Source organism: Monodon monoceros, unplaced genomic scaffold (assembly GCF_005190385.1).
Source record: "Monodon monoceros isolate NGI ecotype Baffin Bay Population unplaced genomic scaffold, NGI_Narwhal_1 Super_Scaffold_19, whole genome shotgun sequence".
In the NCBI taxonomy this organism is placed as follows: domain Eukaryota; kingdom Metazoa; phylum Chordata; class Mammalia; order Artiodactyla; family Monodontidae; genus Monodon; species Monodon monoceros.
This window is the reverse complement of record NW_021703775.1, coordinates 49,621,503-49,635,716: the sequence shown is the minus strand read 5'-3', so window position 1 is coordinate 49,635,716 and position 14,214 is coordinate 49,621,503. Positions and strand designations below refer to the sequence as shown.

The following is a 14,214-nucleotide window of genomic DNA, read 5'->3' as shown; positions in this document are numbered from 1 at the left end:
TATCTTGGCTATTGTAAAGAATGCTGCTATGAGCATGGGAGGTGCAGATACCTTTTCCGATTAGTGTTTTGGGTTTCTTTGGTTATATTCCCAGGAGTGGAATTTCTGGATCATATGGCAGTTCTATTTTTGATTTTTTGAGGATCCTCCATACACAGTTTTCCATAGTGGCTGTACCAGTTTACAGTCCCACCAAGAGTGCTCAAGTGTTCCCTTTTCTCTACATCCTCACCAGCATTTGTTCTCTTGTCTTTTTGATGATGACCATTCTAACAGGCATGAAGTGTTATCTCATTGTGGTTTTGATTTGCATTTCCCTAATGTTGAGCATCTCTTCATGTACCTGTTGGCCATTCATATATCTTCTTTAGAAAAATGTCTATTCATGTCTTTTGTCCATTTTTAAATTGGATTAATTGGGGTTTTTTGCTATTGAGTTGTGTTGTTAGTTTTTTATCTATTTTGGATATTAGTGCCTTATCAGATAAATGTTTTGCAAATATTTTCTCCCCTTCCATAGGTTGGCTTTTCACTTTGTTAATTGTTTCTTTTGCTGTGCAGAAGCTTTTTGGTTTGATGTAGTCCCACTCGTTTATTTTTAATTTTATTACTTGTGCTTTGGGTATTATATCCAAAAAATTATTGCCAAGACCCATGTCAAGGAGCTTCTCCCCCATGTTTTCTTTTTTCTAAAAAAATATATATATTTATTTATTTATTGGCTGTGTTGGGTCTTAGTTGTGTCATGCAGCACCTTTACTGTGGCATGTGGGATCTTTCATTGCCGTGCGTGGGTTCTTTGTTGTGGCATGTGGGCTCTAGAGTGCACAGGCTTTAGTTGCCCTGCGGCATGTGGGATCTTAGTTCCCCCACCAGGGATCGAACCCACGTCGCCTGCACTGGAAGGTGGATTCTTAACTACTGGACCGCCAGGGAAGTCTCTCCCCCATGTTTTCTTCTAGGAGTTTCATGTTTTCAGGTCTTAACAAATTTAAGTATTTAATCCATTTCAAGTTAATTTTTTGTAAGTGGTACAAGATAAGGGTCTAGTTTCATTCTTTTACATGTGAATATCCAATCTTCCCAGCACTGTTTATTGAAGAAGAATGTCTTTTCTCCATCGAATATTCAGCAGCATTCTCAAAAATGAAATCTTCAGCGAGTTATAAATGAATCTTTAGGGGCTGACAATGAATCTAGAGTTCTTAGTGAAATTATTGAATTTGATTGCTTAGATATTCCCCATTTTGATGCATTTAAGGAGTTAACAGGGACTTCCTTAGCAGACCAGTGGTTAAGACTCTGTGCTTCCACTGCAGGTTCAATCCGTGGTCAGGGAGCTAAGATCCTGAATGCCAGGGCCAAAAAATAAAAATTATTAAAAAAAAAAAAAAGAAGCAGCAGCTAACAGTTATTTCCCAGTGTGATCTTTTGTATTTTTCCTAGGTGACTGTTGCATGTATCAGAACTAATGACCAGTGATTGGTTGCTTCATAAGCCCCTTGCTCCCTTCATAATGTCATTCATTCAGCATAGAGTTATCCATTGCCTACTTTGTGCCAGGCATTGTTCTGGGAACTACAATGGTAGATATGACAGATAAGGTCCCTCTTCTTATGGAGGTTCAGTAACAGTGGAAGGGTAGAGAGAGATAAATAAATGAGCAAGAATTTCAAAGAGTAGTAAGTACAACAAAGAAAGCATAATATTTTGATGTGACAGAGTGACTTGACTGGGCCAGGAAGATGCTGGACATGGTGGTCAAGGATGGCCTCTCTATGGAATTGCTGTCTCAGGTGAATCTCAAATGATGACAGAGAGCTCACTGTTAAGATCTAGGGGAGGCTAGTGGGGCCAGCTAGTATAAGTACCTATAGCTTGACTTGTTGAAGGAGTGAAGGGAAGCTAGGGTTGTCAAGCATAGCGATAGAGAATAAGGGCACGCTTGTTAGGAGGTGAGGCCAGAGAGGTGAGGCCTATCCAAGGTTCTTAACATTTTTCATGCTGTGGACCCTTTTGGCTTCTAATAAAGTCTGTGAACCACTTGTCAGAATAGTGTTTTTAAATGCGTAAAATAAAACACATAGAGTTAAATAGGAAGCCAATTATATTGAAATACACTTATCAAAATATAAAAGAAATTCTTGAGAAATAAGTCATTTTTATTAATGCATCAAATAACATGATCTGAGTGAAGTTCGAACTTCTTTAATTTTGAACTAATGAGTTTAAATGTTAAAGTTATCTCCAAAAAACTATAATATGATATGAAAATATATCTGGAATTTTAATTGATGACAAAGACACAAGTACTGATGATACTACAGTGGTTTATTACTTACATTAACAATGGAAGAAAATGCTTGATTCCAGTTAGGTTAGAGAAAATGAAGATGGGATTTACTTCTCTTCTTTGTTTATGTACTACCTTGAATTCAAGGATCTATGGACCTTTGTTTAAGACCCTGGGATAGATCATGTAAGGCTTTTTAGGTTGTGGTAACTAGTGGAAGATGGAGTTTATCAAAACCCAATGGTGGTGCTCACTTTGGCAGCACATACGCTAAAATTGGAACGATACAGAGAAGATTAGCATGGTCCCTGCGCAAGGATGACACGCAAATTCGTGAAGCGTTCCATATTTTTAGGTAATAGTGTTATTAAGATTTTATTTTAGTTTCTGTACTTCTGTAATTAAAAACAAGTACTGAATAGTATGTTATTTTGTTACTAGAAATAAACCAAAAATGATTTTTAAAAAAACAACAACCCAATGGTGCCCATCAATTGATGAATGAATAAATAAAATGTGGCATATCCATACAATGGAATATTGTTCCTCAGTCAAAAGTAATGAAGTACTGATGCATGATACAACATGGATGAACCTTGAAAACATTATGCTGAGTGAAAAAAAGCCGTCACAGTATAATGTGATCCATTTATATGAAAAGACCAGAATAGGCAAATTTATAGATTCAGAAGGTGGATTAGTGATTGCCTAGGCTTGGAGGAATGGCAGGAGGTTGGAAGGAAATTGTAAGTTACTGCTAATGGGTACAGGGTTCCTTGTTTCTTTTGAGGGCAGTGACAGAGTTTGAAAATTGATTGTGGCGATGGTTGCACAAATCTGTGAATATACTAAAAACCATTGAATCATACACTTTAAAATGGAGAATTGTTTGGTATATGATTTACATCTCAATAGAGCTGTTATTTTTAATTAAAACCATAACCAATTGGGGGAAAAAAAACCCAGTTGGAAATTGCCAACTGGGGCTCAGTACAAATTACAAGTAGGGGAAGGAATTCAAGATGCTAGTGAAGGCTTTGCAGGATATGGAACAAATGAGCAGAGGAAGGGACTTTAACTCTGAGAAGAGCTGCAGCAAGGTGTGAGGGGCTAGAGGACATGTTCTGAAGTTTATACAGGTACTTCTGTAATAATACTACTTGTGTTTTCTTGGAAAACCTTACCTTCTTCAAAGTCATGTGCTAGAAAACAGAACTTACAGAAAAAAATAGTGATAAGGTAGACCTCAAAATATGAAAAATTTTAAGTGATTAATAACAAAAGCATTAACCTTTAATAAAAACAATAGCCTGTGTAAATCTCCATTGCATTTGTAGCCGGCATCAAGTGACACTGCAGCTTTAAAGTCTGGGGCTCATTTCCTCCTTCGAGATGCCCTTTGAGGGCATTTGCTTCAAATGTCAGTTTCAACAAAGTTAAAAATCTGAACCGGGTATATAGAATTCAGTTGAATAAAAAATTTCTTTTTAAACAGTGGCAAATGTTTTTGTACTCTTCATCTATACTCAGCCTTTCCACATACCTTAACATACTGGAAAGTATAATGGTCATTAAGCCAGCTACTCTGAGGTCTTTGTATGTTGCTAAGCTTACTCTTAATTGTGTGAAAGCTTTCCCTTGATCTCTTCAAAACATTAATGGGCTGGGGGAAAAATCATTCGTGAACCAGTGCCACCACCATGTTTTGCTGCCATCATTCCCCTCTTTACCAATAGCATATGAGCTAATTCAGAATAAAGAACCAGGCATTGTAGCACAACAGACATTATGTGGGCAAAGTTGTTTATAGACTGTCTAATGTTTCACACATATGTACTATATTCTAAATATGTCTAGATGCTGTTGTGATTAATAATAAAATATGAATTCTCACAATAGTTTTACTGACTGCCATCATAACGTTTTCATCATTTTCTCAATCAAGAGCTACCAATACGTCTGGAAAATGTTGGGAATTGTTGCTTTGGAGTGAAATGCAGTATGGTAGAGATTACTTGCAGCGTTCTCCTAAGGGAGTTTATTGGAGATCAGAAGAAAATCCTTGTGTTATAACCAATAATAATGCGTGGTAACTATTGCTGAGCTTCTGTTGTGTCAACTACTGTATATATACTAAGCATAGTTGTCTTATTTATTCATCTTCTAGGTAGCTGTTGTTATTACTCCCATTGTAATAGACAAGGAAAAGGAGGCTCCAGATCACAGAGCCATAGATACCAGAGCAGGGATTGGCTTCCAGGTCTCTCTACTCATGCCTTTCACACTATAGACTCTGTTGCTTCACTTACTTCTCTTCACATAATTCCCCAGCATGTGCTCTTGAACAGCATCAGGCGAAGTTCCATTTACTTGTGGTTTGATTTAACCTCTGTTAATTGGAGCACTGTATTATTAATGGAAATTAGGGATTTATAAGGTAAGTTAGATATTCTATTTTAATGACTTCAACTTTGGGTTATTAAATCTAAAAAGAAACGCTATTCATTTGGTTGTAATTAATGTCACGTTTCTGCATCTATAGTACCTCTTCTGAAGGAGGTTAACAGACATGCAGGGCAGGCAGTGTTTTATTAGTAGGAAACTTTGAGTGCCAGATCATCTCCCTTACTATATAAGTACTAAACACATTTGAATTAAGATACCTGAGTGGGTAGTAACTTCAGAGATCTGCTACACAGTTTGTGCTTTTGGGATCAAAGGCTGCTCATTATTGCAAATTTTCATGATTTGTAGTTTTGTATTTTTAATATAGGACCTATTTATTTATTTACTTTTTGCTTTCTTTTAGGAAAACATCAGGCATTGTTGTTGGCAGTTTTTGTGACTCCTCTTATTGATCTTCGTTCTGATTTCTCCAAGTTTCAGGAAATGATAGAAACAACTTTAGATATGGATCAGGTATGCAATATACTCTTTAAAACAAGCGGCAGAATAGTTTTGAAAAGCAAAGGCACATCAGAAAACTTTCCAGATTTCTCTTTTTAATATTTAATTTCGGCACTTTTGTAAGGCACCTTTGAGACAGTGGATGTAAGATTAAGTGATGGGAAAAGGTTTTTAAACTTTTTTTTAATAACAATCATTTCAGTGGATGAAAATTAAGAAAGATTAACAGAGGAAGTGAATGTTGGGCATAAGTGGCCTGGTTAAAGGAAATTTCATAAATAAAAGATTTCACATGTGCAAGCTGAGTTTTGTTTTAATTCCAAGAAAGAAGGAAAGTTATAGTCACTGGAAAAGGGAAAGGTATAGAGGTAAACATAGAACGTAAGAGAAGTCAGCTTCTCTTGTTTTATTTTCCACGTAGAGAAGGTCTTTGGGGGAGGAGGTTAGAGTATGGGTGTATCTCCTGAGTAGCTGTATACTAAAAAGTTAACCATGACTCTAAATACTAATACTTTGAAATTTTCTACACTAACTTTCCTGTTAAATATAATCATGCAGGAAATATGTGCTTACATTATTCTTATTAAGAATAGTTAGATTCTTTGCATTCTTCTTAATAACTGGATTAAGTGGAGTTAACATTTGCCATATATGATGTTGATTTATTTTGTTTTTACTGGATCATTAACTGAGATTTAAAGAAATTAAACCTCGTTTACTCTGTGCTCTTTGGATTTTAGAAGCACGTGTGTGTGTGTGTGTGTGTGTGTGTGTGTGTTTGTAGGTATAAATGCTCTTTTCTGGTAATTTGTCAGTGATAGGGCAATCTTTTCCATTTACTTGTAGGTTAAACAGTCAGAAAACTTGCATCATTCATCCTTTGTTTAGGAAAACTTGTGTTTTAGCTCTTGTTTCCTCTGTAATGTTGCTGTTAGTGGAATGATTTTAGGTGCCCAACTTTTAGATCATTGGGAGCCCAGCAATCTGTTTTAACAAGCCCACCAGGTGATTCTGATACATGATTAAGTTTGAGACCCACAATATTAAGGCATGGAGATAGCAACTTAGAAGTTTCTAATAAAGCTGGCCACAAAGGGCAAAATCAACTGTAGCATTTCATCAGAGCTTTGCCTGGCCTCGGGGTTCCTTCAAGTGTGTAAATAGGTGTAATGACATGGAAAAGTTCAATTCTTGCTTTCCCACCTCGATTTTAGTCAGAGTTTTTGTTAACCATCAAGAGCTACACATTTACTTGCTTTCATTTAAAGGAATGTTTACAAATATCCAACTCTGCCTAGTCACAGGTAAGGCCACATCCTCACCTGTTGGGAAGAAGGGGGCAGCAGTATCCAGATGTTTAAAAATCTTTGGATTTTAGAAGCACATTAATGTGTGTGAGTGCGTGTGTTTGTGTGTGTGTGTCGTCTGTGTGTGTGTAGGTATAAATGCTTCTTTTCTGGTAATATTTTGTCAGTGATAGGGCAGTCTTTTTCATTTACTTGTAGGTTAGTGTGCTTGTGGGTAGTTTTCCAGAAAGAGATTTAAAATACCAGGATATAAATTTTTAAACTGTTCTTCTTTATTTGGTGCATTTCTACTTATAAATGGAACATATAGTATTAGAACAAGTGAAACAAAATGTTGGAAAGAAATACAGAGTCAAAAATGACCGTCCTTGATTTTTCTCCTTCCCTCTTTTCAGATGAACAATGTTAACAGCCTGGTGTGCTTTCTTCAACTCCATTGTATTATCCTTATTGTGGGTTAAGGATTTTTACTTTGCTCTGAAATACTTGACACATATCTGTTAAACTAGAATTTGCTGTGACTGTAAAATAGTAGTCAGTGTTCACTCTTGAATGACGCTATGGGATTAGAGCGTTATAAGATTTTATAAATGTCTGGGAAGAGTGGATTGCGAAGGTAAGCAGTGCAATAATTGGTTGGATATAGACTGCAAAAGAAGAGGTCATTTGTCCTAATTTCATTGCTGTCACTTTAGATACGACAAGCCCCAGTTTTTAAATCTGAAAGTAGAATATTAAGTAGTTAACTTTGTAGGGGAAGAAGGCTTTTCTTCTCCTTTTCTGAGGTTCATTGTTTGGGGGACTGGTAATTAAACTGACCAAAAAAAAAAAAAATTTAGCAAGAGAACAGACTTGGAGTTCACAGAAAAATGTAACTCAAGGAAGCTGTTAGAATTTGGGAATATTAGGGGAAGGGGAGTGGGAGAAAAGGCACTTATTGTAAAACAAATGGCTTTTAGGAAAGATAAATGAGCTCTTTGGAGAACAGATGGAAGATACGATAGTTTTGACTTCCCTGGTTGTGAAACTCCCTGGGAAAGGACTTAACGATAATTGAGTTCTTTGGGGAGGCTCTGCTTTTAGGGAGATAAGAGAGTTCAGAAACAAAGTCTACTCTCATGCTTTCATCTCAATATAATTTTTATGCCACAGTGACATGTTGTGGACCCCTTCAACATTAAGTACTGTGCCAGTAAGATGTGAGTTATGGGTTTGCTTTTTAAAAATTTTCTGAGTAGATTGTGGTTAAACTTAATATCAGTTAGGACTCTTTATTTTTGCAGGTAATCTAAACTCTCAATATACCTTGGCTCATGAAATTTTAAGTCTAGAGATACGGTAGGCTTTATTTAGAGTCGCTTTATTCAGCAGCTCTGTGAGGCCATCCAAAGGACCTAATTTCTTGATCTCTTCTACTTTTTTATGATTTAAATTTTGACCTAAGGCTGGTTCCTCTTTTGGCTCTAGGATGGCTACCTACCAGTAGCAGTTCATGCCATATTCCAAGAAAGAGTCCTGAAGTTTGCCTTGATGGGACAATGATTGTGGCCAGAAAAATAGAATGGGATGTTTGGCCTAAGATACAAGGGGTAGGTTATTTCTCTAGTTGGAGATACACAAAGTAAGAGCACTACTGGGAAGGGAGAAGGAGGGAAATAACTGTTATAAGACCACCAGGAGTGTCTCCTAAGATTCTGTCTTTATTCTCAGTTACAAACTTTTGAACTTAGCTCAGGTTATGAGGTGAATTCAAACCTTCACTGTCATTGTAGATATTTGTAGTGAATTTAGGCATTTCAGTTACGTGACTCAGAACCACTTTGAGAAAACCTCAAGAGGATATCAATCATTTCATGTATGATTTCATATTTTCTACCTGTGCACTTAGGAATTCATGTGATGAGAGGAGCAGTCATTTATATGAGTGGTTGGGTTAATTTTTGTTTTTTCCTAGGCTTAGCTTTTTATATAAATGCGTTGGGTGTTTTTTGTGGCTGCTTTCCATAAATCTTATAGAAAGGTTTTTTTTTTTTTTTTTTTTTTGTGGTACGCGGGCCTCTCACTGCTGTGGCCTCTCCCATTATGGAGCACAGGCTCCGGACACACAGGCTCCGGACGCGCAGGCTCAGCGGCCATGGCTCACGGGCCCAGCCGCTCCGAGGCACGTGGGATCCTCCCGGACCCGGGCACGAACCCGTGTCCCCTGCATCGGCAGGCGGACTCTCAACCACTGCACCACCAGCGAAGCCCTGCTCATTTTTAAATTGTGTTATCTTTCTGTTGTTGAGTTGTAAGTGTTCTGTTTATATTCTGAATATATTTCTAGTAGATATATATTTCTGAGTTTTCCAACTGCTAAAAGTTGTTCATAGTGATTGCTTATTATTTTTAAAAGGACTGCTGTATTTGCAGATAGATTTCCTGTTTATTTTTAATATAATTTGTTTGTGCCTCCCTTGACACTTTTTCCTTTCCATAGTTTGTTTTTTAGAGAATCAACTTGTCTAAATCGACCTTTAAAATCCTCTTTTGTATCTTTGGGTTTTTTTTTTTTCCATTAATTTCCATTCTTACATATATATTTCATCTAATTTTGGTCTCTTTTCAGCCTCTTTAGTTGAGCGTTCACTATTTTTCCAGCCTTTTCTTTTTTAGTAAGCACTTAAGATTATACTTTCCTTTCATTGTGTTGTTTTAGCTGACTGAATCCTATACGTTTTGAGAGGTACAATTTCTTACTTAGTTTTAAGTCCTTTATTCCATTATCATTTATTTGTTCTTTGGTTTGTCATTTGTTTAGAAGTAAGTTTTTGTTTAGAAGTAAGTTTTTAAATTTCCAAGCTTGGTATGTGTCAGTTTCATAAAACTTCTCCATGTGTGTGTGGATTATGAGTGCTCCCTAATTTTGGTTGCAGAGTTCTCTATATGTCCATTAGATAAAGCTTTAGTTGTTTTGTTCACATTGTCTGGATACTTGCTAATTTTAATCTGCTGAGTTACTGAGAGAAATGTGGATGTCTTCATAAATTCAGTACCTTTTTGCTTCATATGTTTTCAAGGCACAGAGCTGTCATTTTTTGTGTGTGTGGGGGCAATTGAACCTTTATCATTCTTAGGGATATTTAAATAATAGTAATGCTATTATTATGTAATGCTTTTTGCCTCAGATTTATTTTGTCTGATTATAAGAAAGCAGTGCCAAAAAAGTGCCTTCTTTTTTGTTTTTTACATGGTATATCTTTTTCCATCCTTTGTGAGTTTTTTTGGTTTAGGTAAAACTTACAGCTGGATTTTATTTATTTTAAAATTTAATTTGAGGGCTTCCCTGGTGGCACAGTGGTTGAGAATCTGCCTGCCAGTGCGGGGGACATGGGTTCGAGCCCTGGTCTGGGAGGATCCCACGTGCCGTGGAGCAACTAAGCCCGTGTGCCATGACTGCTGAGCCTGCACTCTAGAGCCCACGAGCCACAACTACTGAGCCCGTGTGCCACAACTACTGAAGCCCGCACGCCGCAACAAGAGGGGCCACCGTGGTGAGATGCCTGTGCACCTCAGCAAGGAGTAGCCCCCGCTCGCCGCAACTGGAGGGGGCCCGTGGCAGCAACAAAGACCCAGCACAGCCAAAAATAAATAAATAAAATAAATACATTTTTTAAAAATTTAATTTGATAGGGACTTCTCTGGTGGTGCATTGGTTAAGAATCTGCCTGGCGGTGGGTTTAATCCCTGGTGTGGGAAGATCCCACGTGCCGTGGAGCAACTAGGCCCATGAGCTACAACTGCTGAAGCCCGCGTGCCTGGAGCCTGTGCTCTGCAACAAGAGAAGCCAGCGCAGTGAGAAGCCTGTGCACTGCATCAAAGAGTGGCTCAGCTCGCCGCAACTAGAGAAAGCCTGCACGCAGCAATGAAGACCCATAGCAGCAAAAAAAAAAAAAAAAGTTTAATTTGATAATCTCTTTTTTTAAAGTGGCAATTTGGATTTATTTCTACCGAATTATTTTGTGATTCTTATCGTTCCTGGTTCCCCTTACCTGTTCTTTCTTAATTTTATGTTGATTGGGTTTTAAAAATTCCCATTTTCCCTCTTATGCTCCTCCTCTATCCTATCACACATGCACTGGTTTGAAGTTCTTCACAAATTTTTTAAAAAAATGTGTATACATAACTCATCAAAGTCAAAAACGTTATCAGCATCTTCTCCCCCAGAATACTAGGACCTTAGAATACCATAGATCAGATTATATTTCTTCATTACTGGTTGATATTTTAGTTCTATCTTTTTTACCCCTTAGATTTCTCTATAGTCAGTGTTAAGATTTGCCCGTCTGCTTACCATTTTCTTTGCTGTTCATTTCTTCTTCCTGGATATTCTTTAGGAGTTCCTTTATTGGTGGGGGGAAGTCTGTTAGTCAGATTTTGTTTGTTGGAAAATGTCTGTATTTCACCCTTGTTCTTTTTTTTATTGGGGTATAGTTGTTTTTACAATGTTGTGTTAGTTTCTGCTGTACAGTGGAGTGAAGTAGAACTCCCTGTGCTATACAGCAGGTTCTTATTAGCTATCTATTTTATACGTATTAGTGTATATATGTCAATCCCAATCTCCCAATTCATCCCACCCCCGAACCCCTGCTTGGTGTCACCCTTGTTCTTGAAGGATATTTTATCTGAGTGTACAATTCCACATTGACAGCTACTTTTCCTTAGTACCTGTAAGATTGTGTTGCATTGTCTGCTGGCTTGCACTATTATTGTTTACAAGTTTTGATCCCAGATATTGGTTCCTTTTACTACACTGGGCCCAAAAGTGGATTTCTTTTTTATTTTTCCTATTTGGATTTGCTGTGTTTTCTTAATCAGAGAATTCATGTCTTTTATTAGTTCTGGAAAATTATTAGTCATTATCTCTTTGACTATTGTGTTTACTCTTTTTTTCTAAAGCTATGATTAGACATGTGTCATCGCATTCTTTTTCTGCCACGTGTCTGTGCTTCTCTCTTTGTGATTATTTCAGATGGTCTCATTCTTCAGCTCTAATATGTTGTTTAACAATCCCATTGGGTTTTTTAAAATAAATTTATTTTATTTATATTTATTTTTGGCTATGTTGGGTCTTCGTTGCTGCACGTGGACTTTCTCTAGTTGTGGCGAGCAGGAGCTACTCTTCGTGCGGTGCACAGGCTTCTCATTGTGGTGGCTTCTCTTGTTGCAGAGCACGGGCTCTAGGCGGGTGGGCTTCAGTAGTTGCAGCACGTGGGCTCAGTAGTTGTGGTGCAGGCTCTAGAGCACAGGCTCAGTAGTTGTGGCCCATGGGCTTAGTTGCTCCACGGCATGTGGGATGTTCCTGGGCCAGGGCTCGAACCTATATCCCCTACATTGGCAGGCGGATTCTTAACCACTGCCCCACCAGGGAAGCCCGGGTTTTGTTTTTTTTTTAATGATTATATTTTTCATTTATAGAAGTTGTTTGGTTCATTTCTAAGTCTAACTAGTCTTTTTTTTTTTTAGTAGTAGCTTGTTCTTTGCTCAGGTGTTCCATTCCCTTTCTTAATATTCCATCTCGAAAATTTCTTGCATTTAAATCTGTTCCTTCTTTCTGCTGAGTCTTACCGTTTTTTGTTTTTTTGTTTTTTTTGACTCTCTTACTCGTGGTGGCTTGTTTCCTTGTCTGTTATGTATATTTAGATTATGAATTCTCATTTATCTGGGTTCGTTCTGTGCAAATCATACAGGCAAATCATATATGCACTCAGATAAAATTTGCTTTTGCCTTATACCCTACAAATGTAATTAACCCAATAACACATTTATTTCTCAGCCTGTAGCTTTCTACATTTGTTAGGGCAAAGATTTAGCTGTTGAAAAAGAAACCTCAAATAAATCGATAACAGTGGCTTAAACAGGAATAGGGGTTTCATTTTCTATCACAACAGTGTGGGCATAGCAGCACAGGGCTGGCAGAGCAGCCCCACTGTCTCTGCACCCTGTCTCCCCTTTACTTCTCTAGCATCCTTAGGGTGTTGCCTTCATCTTCAAGGTCCAGGATGGCTTACTACCTTATCTTTATTCCAGCCAATGGGAGAGGACTAAAGGGGAAGAGGAGGACACATTCTGGAAATGGTACACATCATTCCTGCTCACATTCTGTTGGTCAGAATTTAGTTACATGCCCACACCAGCTGCAAGCAAAGCTGGAAAATGTAGTCTTTGTTCTTAGTAGCTACGTGTCTCATGAAAAATTGTCAGTTCTGTCACTGTAGAAAGAGGGGATAATAGAAATGGCCATACCCAGCAGCCTTTTTCACTGCTAAGACATACAGCAGACATTTGAAATCCCAACTCCAGTGAAGGCAGGCTTTTATTTATTTATTTATTTAAAATTAATTTTTATTGGAGTATAGTTGATTTCCAGTGTCGTGTTAGTTTCTGCTGTACAGCAAAGTGAATCAATTATACATATACATATATCCACTCTTTGTTAGATTCTTTTCCCATATAGGTCATTACAGAGTACTGAGTAGAGTTTTCTGTGCTAGACAGTAGGTTCTTATTAGTTATCTATTTTATATATAGTAAGGGCTGGCTTTTAGTCACACATTGTCAGAGAGGAGATTCTGCCCCCGCCTTCCCTTTTCCAGGGGCCCAGGCTGATAGAGGCACGTTTCCCTAATTGTTACCATATCTCATGAGGTAGGTTTTTAACATGGTCCCCCAGCCTTGCTCTATGCTGGGGACTCTCCACTTTGCAGGAGCTCAGACATAGTTTTCCCTAACTCAACTATACACTTATTTGAAAAAGTGCTTATAATATTTTATCTAGTATTTCTAGGATAGTGGAGTTTTTGCTTTTGTTTTTGAAGATTTCTAGTATCTTCCATACTTACTTTCTCCTCTCTAATTACTTTAATCTCTTTCATGTGAATTCTCTCTGATTATATCAAGTCTTTTCTACTATGTCAGTACAGGTAATTTGATTCAACAGTATCTCTCCTCTTCTTTGTTATGTTGTATTTATTTGTATTTTAATGATATTGCTAGGATCTAACATCCCTTCCTTATTCTTTTTATCTTGCTTTTTGATTTCATTATCCCATTTTGGAGTTCTAAGCCTGGGTTTATTTTGTTCCATTTCCTTTGTGTAGTCTGGTGTAATGGGTGTGTGTGTTTCTGGAGCTAGGTGGGTGATAATCTGAAAGACAACTCGTAGAGGTCATTATGTTGTGTTTGTTAGAATACCTCAGTTCTAGGTTAGAACACTTAGTTGGGTGGTATGTTTTCTTATCCATTGTTTGGGAGGAGTAAGGCATTAGTGAAGGATACTCCATTTGGTGTGTGACCTAAGAGTGTTTACTAAGTTAGAGCTCAGTCATCACTTTCCCTTGCTTCACTGGGGTCTCCCAGCAGCATTTTCAGAATAGTATTCCCCCATCTGCGGAAGGAAAATGTAAGGGCACCCCTCAACTTTCTACTCTCCAGGTTGGGATTATTAGTGAGATTTCTCAGGGTTTTGTTGACTCACCAGAGGATTTCTGGAAGGTGGGAGTGAGGATGGGAACTAAGCCTGGCTCAGCCTCACTTCTCTTTAAGTTTCATTGGAGGAAGGCAGTTCTGTAACACTGTCAATCCACCATTGTAGCATTATTTTTTTCCTTGGATTATCATAAGTCTTGGTCCTTGTTTCTAGATCATCTTCATTGTTTGTTTAAATAA

The 14,214-nt window shown here is 37.7% G+C and overlaps 1 protein-coding gene and 1 non-coding gene across 2 annotated transcripts in view; both read left to right on the top strand.

Moving 5' to 3' along the window:
* MSH2 (mutS homolog 2) overlaps window positions 1-14,214 on the top strand; it is a 68,829-nt gene that overhangs the window by 38,249 nt on the left and 16,366 nt on the right. Inside the window, exon 8 of the mRNA XM_029231551.1 lies at window positions 5,103-5,212. Coding sequence (XP_029087384.1) covers window positions 5,103-5,212 — 110 coding nt within the window. The remainder of the gene's footprint in view (window positions 1-5,102; window positions 5,213-14,214) is intronic.
* LOC114901159 lies at window positions 2,540-2,646 on the top strand. Its single transcript, XR_003795041.1, has one exon. It is a non-coding gene; the product is annotated as a U6 spliceosomal RNA (small nuclear RNA).